General features: G+C 45.3%; 1 protein-coding gene across 3 annotated transcripts in view; it reads right to left on the reverse strand.

Annotated features, from left to right (window-relative positions):
* The window catches only part of LOC132462885 (piezo-type mechanosensitive ion channel component 2), an 85,086-nt gene that overhangs the window by 28,216 nt on the left and 50,434 nt on the right, over positions 1-6,436 (reverse strand). For all 3 annotated transcript variants that reach the window (XM_060058664.1, XM_060058665.1, XM_060058666.1), the window contains 6 exons: positions 6,375-6,436; positions 3,725-3,885; positions 2,508-2,684; positions 2,033-2,158; positions 1,468-1,668; positions 685-889 (listed from right to left, as the gene is read on the reverse strand). The exon at positions 6,375-6,436 is cut by the window's right edge and continues 240 nt beyond it. In XM_060058664.1, coding sequence (XP_059914647.1) covers positions 685-889; positions 1,468-1,668; positions 2,033-2,158; positions 2,508-2,684; positions 3,725-3,885; positions 6,375-6,436 — 932 coding nt within the window. The remainder of the gene's footprint in view (positions 1-684; positions 890-1,467; positions 1,669-2,032; positions 2,159-2,507; positions 2,685-3,724; positions 3,886-6,374) is intronic.

Raw genomic sequence — 6,436 nt, forward strand, 5'->3', positions numbered from 1 at the left:
GTAAACTCTGATCATTATACTCTTTCTGCATGAACCACTGAATCTTTGTTTCTCTCTCTCTTTGTGTACATTGCATTTCTGGTACTTAGCCACTTAATTTACACTTTACACTTTTATAATTTATACTGTCTGTTTTGTTTCCTCTGTTTGTTGTTGTTTGTTCTGTTTGTCTTGTCTTGACTTTAGCATTTAGTTTATCATTTACCTTAGCGTCTTTTTGTTTTCATTAGTACTTTGTATTGTTATTGTATTGTATTGTATTTTTATCCGGGTTTTTTTCCACTGCTGCTGGGCTGTTGCAACAAACACATTTCTCCTACGGGGGATTAATAAAGTTGTATCTATCTATTAGGGATCGACCGATATGGATTTTTTAGGGCCGATACCGATTTTTTTTTAATCAGCCTTAGCCGATGACCGATACCGATTTTCTTGAGCCGATATTTTGTGCCGATACTGCTTTTACTCCCTCCTTTTACCTCATTAAAAATCAAACAATGACGATCACAAATGTCACAAGTCTCAATTTAAAAAAGGAACATTTATTGAACTGTCTGTAAATTATGGCGAGAAAAATGTGTAAAAAAAGAAAAATTGTTTGATGCGATACACGTCAAAAAACGCAAATATCGATCACTACTATCAATCCATCGCATTGTTCTCCACTCCGACATCCAGCCGTACCTTTGCAGGCGGCGGGGGGGATCCCCACACACATGAAGTACTGGAAGGTGATCATGCAGGCCAGGAAGCAGCAGTACTTGGGCCAGATCTCAGCGATGGCCTTCCTCCGGCGGCGGTACATGACCACGCTGAGTGCGAAGGCGTGCAGCATGGCGTAGAAGTCCATGCGCTGGCCGATCACGTTGACCACCAGCAGCAGGCACGTCTAGGGGAGTCATGTGACCAACAATCAATCGGCAGCCGCAGAACAAAAGACACAAAGCAGTGGGTGAGAGATGAGAGAGACAAGAAATATGTACAGAGGATATATATACATATATATATAAACCATAGATAGAATGAAGAACATCCATTAGGTTATTATTTGTGTCCCTGAATCCCAATCGTTTGATTCCTTCACTATGAATACATTCTAGAAAATGTTTTGAAATGATCATTATTCATTTGGATATAATGACCAAGATGTAAATAGAGACATTCATTCCTTTGCTTCCTCGTGTTATTTTTCATCACAAACGAAAAACCATCCCAGATGATATCTAAATAAAAGAAACGACATAAAACAATATTATATCGACATTATTATTCCGGCACAATTCAACGTGGTACACACAGATCATCAACTGTGCTGACTACAATCTCTGATGGTTGTGATCACCGCAGGTAAACATAGCATCATGCTAAGCGTTCCCAGTGAGTCCGTTTACATGTTCCCTGCACGGGAACACTGAGGAGAGCGTTAACAGGCCCCGTTGACGGTTCAACGTGGTTCTCCCGGCGTACCTCCAGCCCGAACTTGTAGAAGAAGTAGTTGACGAAGTACTTGACGAAGTTGACGATGCCTTGGTCCAGGTGCTGGCGCGTGATGCCGTGGAAGATGATCCGGGCGGCGGGCGGGGTCAGTTTGTTGCGGAGCCGGAAGTACTGCTGGTGGCGGTAGATGGTCACCTCGAACGCCAGGATGGCCAGCATCAACAGGTTGTTCTGACACACGACACACGCAGTTCAGCGGGAATAGTGAAAACAGAGGAACTTCGTACGGTGCGTCGATCCCTGCTTTGATTTTTTTTCGGGCGAAACAAAATCCGTTCAGAGGGGGAAGAATTCGGGCATGGCCATTACGTACGTTTGGGGTCGTGGGAATGATTTGGGCAAATAGTTAGATAGGTCAACTTGACATGCAAAGGTTTTCTTTGTTGCACCACAGACCTGATCCCATGAATATGTATTTTGTTTTTAACATATCCCATACAACGTTTTCTCTTTCCATGCAATTTCATACATTTTTTACTTTATAGATTTTTGCACCCTTGCATGCATCTCCCCTCCCAGTAAGACCAGTGCTTACCCGCAGGTATTCCAACAGGGGTTCAGACTTCATGAGGCCCACCCAGTTGGCTGGATCCACCGGCTCTTTATAAAGCACAGACTCACTCGTCAGTTCTTCCATTATTTTGAGTGCGTAGCCTGCTGGCTGTGGATAGAGGAGGGGTGTCAGCCACAGTTAGTCAATCAACTACGGCATGCATTAAATAAATCTATAGAAACCAATGATATGAAGTCTCCATACTACATTCCGAATGTTAAAAGGTAAATGTATTGCCTCACATTCACCCATTCATGCCCACATTCACACACCGACGGGGCGGAGTCGACCCCGCCGGGCGACAGCCAGCTCGTCGGGAGCAGTAAGGTCGAGGCGTCTTGCTCAGGGACACCTCGACACTCCGCTAGGAGGAGCCGGGGATCCAACTAGCAACCTTCCGGTTACCAGCCTTCCGCTCTTAAAAAAAAACCAAGGCAGCGATGTTGTGTCTGCTCACCAGGGTGCAGTTGCTGGAGTAGAATTCCGGATCTATGGACTTCAGCTGGTACAACATCTTACAGATGACGATGACGCACGTCCACACGGTGCAGATGCTGGAGGCGATGGGCCGGACCTGGGTGAAGGGCAGGGCGAAGGCCCAGGACGCCAGGAACACCGAGTTGAAGAGGGACACCTGACGGGGAGACATAAAACAACGCACGCACACACACACACAATTTTTATGTCGGTAAACCCCACTGGTCTATACAGAAGCTGGCCCATTAACCACGCTTCTATTGACAAGATGGAGGAACGGGAGAAAGAGAAGAAAGGAAAGGAAAAAGGACGATAATGATATGACATTGAGAAACGGTTCGATCTAACAGGGGACAATGGCATGACAAACACATCACACGACCACGCGCAATCGAAAACACGCGCGCTCACTCAACCAGCAGTCATTGCTCTTCCTGGCTGTGCTGAAGTTCATGAGCAGCGACCAGCAGTTTGCTTTTAACTTCGGGAACACCTCTAGCGTGAAGACCTACCACTGTGGGCTTGGCTTTCAAACCTCTGCGCTTCAAATCAATGCAGATCGGGCTGATTCAGCACAATGAATAATAAACAGATCTCATAGTGCTGTACGAAACAAAGCAGGCGAGCGGATCCCTTCCCAGGCCTTTATGTCAAATTAAAAGGGAGGCAGGGTACGGGGAGATAGGGGGGGGGGGGGGGGAGGGGGGGGCCTTAATGCGTCACTTGACGTGCTGTTGATGTTATGAGGCAACGCTTCCACGCCCAGGCGTCTCAGGGTGAAACAACCGTCAAAAGGGGACAGGAAGCTGTTTCGTGAGACCAGCCCCTATTTGGCAAGAAAGATACCGGCTGCTGATCGAGTCACCATTCGACTGAACCTCTTCCACTCAGCTATACCAAATAAAACACGTCGTTGGGTGACATCAGCTGTCCGTTTCCCACAATGTGCATCCTGACTCAATTTTACCATGCCGTGTTTCCAGTGAAAAAGAAAACTGCTTGTGCACTGCCCCCAACAAACACCGCCGCCCACCTGTAGAACGTCAGCTGACGTTGCCCAACACCGATACGACACGTGTTCCGACAACAGCTACGGCACCTGGCCTGTTTTTACTAGCTTGTAAGCGTGCACCTTGCGACCTCAAGTAGAGGAGCCGGACCCGTTGCGGCTGTGGTCCCGGCTGTCGTGCTGCGTACCTCTTTGATGGAGACCAGGATGATGTAGCAGGACACGATCTTGATGATGTGGATCTCCAGCAGCCACCAGATGAAGAGCTGCAGCTTGTGGAAGTACTCCAGGAACTTGAGGAACAGCACCGTGAGCCGGTCCACCACCAGATGCCATTTGTTCTTCAGGTCTGGAGCGGCGGAAGCAGGGAGCAAACGTTACGTTTCACACACGCCAGAGGAACAGAGGAAAGGAGGCACAAGCGACGCCATAACCTTGGTATTGATCGGGCTAAAAAGTAACATCGATATATTATTTACTTTAAGGGAAAAAAAAATTCAGAAACATACACCCTGATTCATTTTCTGTCTATGTAAAGATCTATACATACTGTACATAAAAGATATCCAAGACTCAACATCGCAAAAGGGCTTGTTTTCCAACCGCCTAGAGTCTGTGAAACATATACCTTAATCTTGCACTGATGCCTCGGACTAATAAACTGTCTAAACACCCACCAAGTTCAGCCCATTTATTTATTGCGTCTGCTTTTTACAGCGGCTTTGCGTTCTCATGGCTCATAGTGGCATCTTTGTTTGGATGAAGGTCTTGGTGAGAGTGTATCCCACGTAGCTCACAGCTCATTACAAACTGACGGGAGCTTACTTTTCGCCCTTGGGTAATTTGGTGTAATGTACACAAACGCTAGTTAGATTTACAACCGCCCTTAATGTCTGTGAATCACACTAATGAATGACGCAGACCAGTTGCTCTCTGACTGCCTACCAGTGGAACAAAGGAACTGGCAGCAGAAGAAACGCAAGCAAACTAAATACAGGAGCTAGGGTCACGTCTGGGGTGTCTGAAAGGAGGACTGGGGATGAATGGCCGTTGGCGTTCGAACCTGCACCTCGGCATATTTTACGACGCAGCTTCAGGTAATGAATGAGCTGGCTGGTGAGACAGCAGACATCGGATACTGGAGCGCCAAGGGGAACACTGGCGCCTTTTGACTGATGCATGCAACCTGCAGCTTATAGACGAGTGAGGCCGCGTAGAACAGATAAATGCTTAGGACAGCGCGTTGCCGTGGACACTACTGTTGCCTTGCGAGAGGCACAAAACACCCATCGCCAAACAGCGTCCAGTGTGGAACTTCAAAATAAGAGCCCTGGCCGGGACAATCGGGCACCACATGACTTGTTCTGTGAGTGTAAAATGAAACACAGTGGCTTTTTCCAAGTGGAGTCATATTTTGGTTCAAACCTGTTGATCCCTGAAGGTTTGCGAATGTTGCAATGCAAGATAGCTAATACTTATACTCCACTGGTCGTACAAATTTCTATATTTTCTAATTGTCGCAACAGGGCCATTGTTACGGCGTCCAACAAACAGCCTTTGGACAGCCTTTGGACAACCCAACATAAAGATGGACGACAGGGTTTTGGGGAAAAACAATATTTTATGGTTGACAATGATCGTAAGGTTTCGCACAAGGGAAATCAGTAGCAGCAACCAAAAAAAACCCTGTCTGCAGAAAAGGCCTAGGTGATTACCATAACAGGGAGAAAAATGCAAAGGATAAACCTCACGCTAACTGCCTTGGAGGTTCAGCTTATCTAACTTCCGTGCCCGACAGCGGACAAAATAAAACAATGGAAGCTATATAGCTACACTTGCTCTCTAACCACCAAGAGCAACAACAAATAGGCATATATTTTTTTAACATATATATCTTGAACAGAATTAACAAAAGGTACAAGTGTGCCAGCGTCTGTGCTCAAATAAGAGAGAGAGAGAGAGAGCCACCATCTTCCACTTGGCTTTATATGTGTGGGGGCGGCGCCAACAATCAGGGTGAGCCAACCAGCAACCTGCAGCCACAAGGCTCCGCCTCCAGGAGGTGATTGAAATGATTGAGTGCAGGAGGCAAAAGCAAGACATTAGTGCAAAACAAACAAAAACAGCACAAGACCCCGCTCTACCATGTAACAGCCATGTATACAATACACCATGTATACACAACCGTCTCTTCTCCGTCCAGGCTGCTGCTATCGTTTGGTTCATCTGTTCCAATATTTTGTTATTGTTTTCTCCTAAAGCTTTGATTTGTTTAAACCTACAAGCTGAAGATCATAGACACTGATTGAATCAAACTGAATATTTATTTTCTCTGAAAAAAAAATCTGAAAATCTTCTTCCTCTCCCTTTTGAACATGAAGTGCATTATTTGAGTTATGTACTTGCTTCTTAAGATCCTGAGGATCCCATTTGTTTGCTTTTTACTTTATTTCCTGCATTTTAGTGCTCATTATTTTGTAAGTATTATTTTTAACATGTTCAACAAAAAAATTGTGTCTGGATTGGCGTGGGCGTGCCTCATCAGTGTCTCATCGTGTCAATGTCTAAATTAAGATGACTTTTTTTTTCTGCGTTTTTAACGTATGCAAAGTTTTGTATATATGTGATATGTTATCAAAATAAATAAACGAAATAAAAAAAAAATAAAAAAAATGTTGTGTATATATGTGATGTGTGATCGAAATAAATAAACGAAATAAACTAAAAAGAATAAATTAAATGTGTATATACCGGTATGTGATGTGTGACCGAAATAAATAAACTAAATAAACAAAACAACTAAAAAGAAGAAGTGTTGGGTCTCGGCGTTGTGCGTACCGGAGCTCTGCTCGGTGCTGTTCTCGGTGGTGGGGGCGCCCCCGCTGCTGCAGCACCGGCTC

The sequence above is a fragment of the Gadus macrocephalus genome, chromosome 8 (assembly GCF_031168955.1).
Source record: "Gadus macrocephalus chromosome 8, ASM3116895v1".
Taxonomy (NCBI): Eukaryota; Metazoa; Chordata; class Actinopteri; order Gadiformes; family Gadidae; genus Gadus; species Gadus macrocephalus.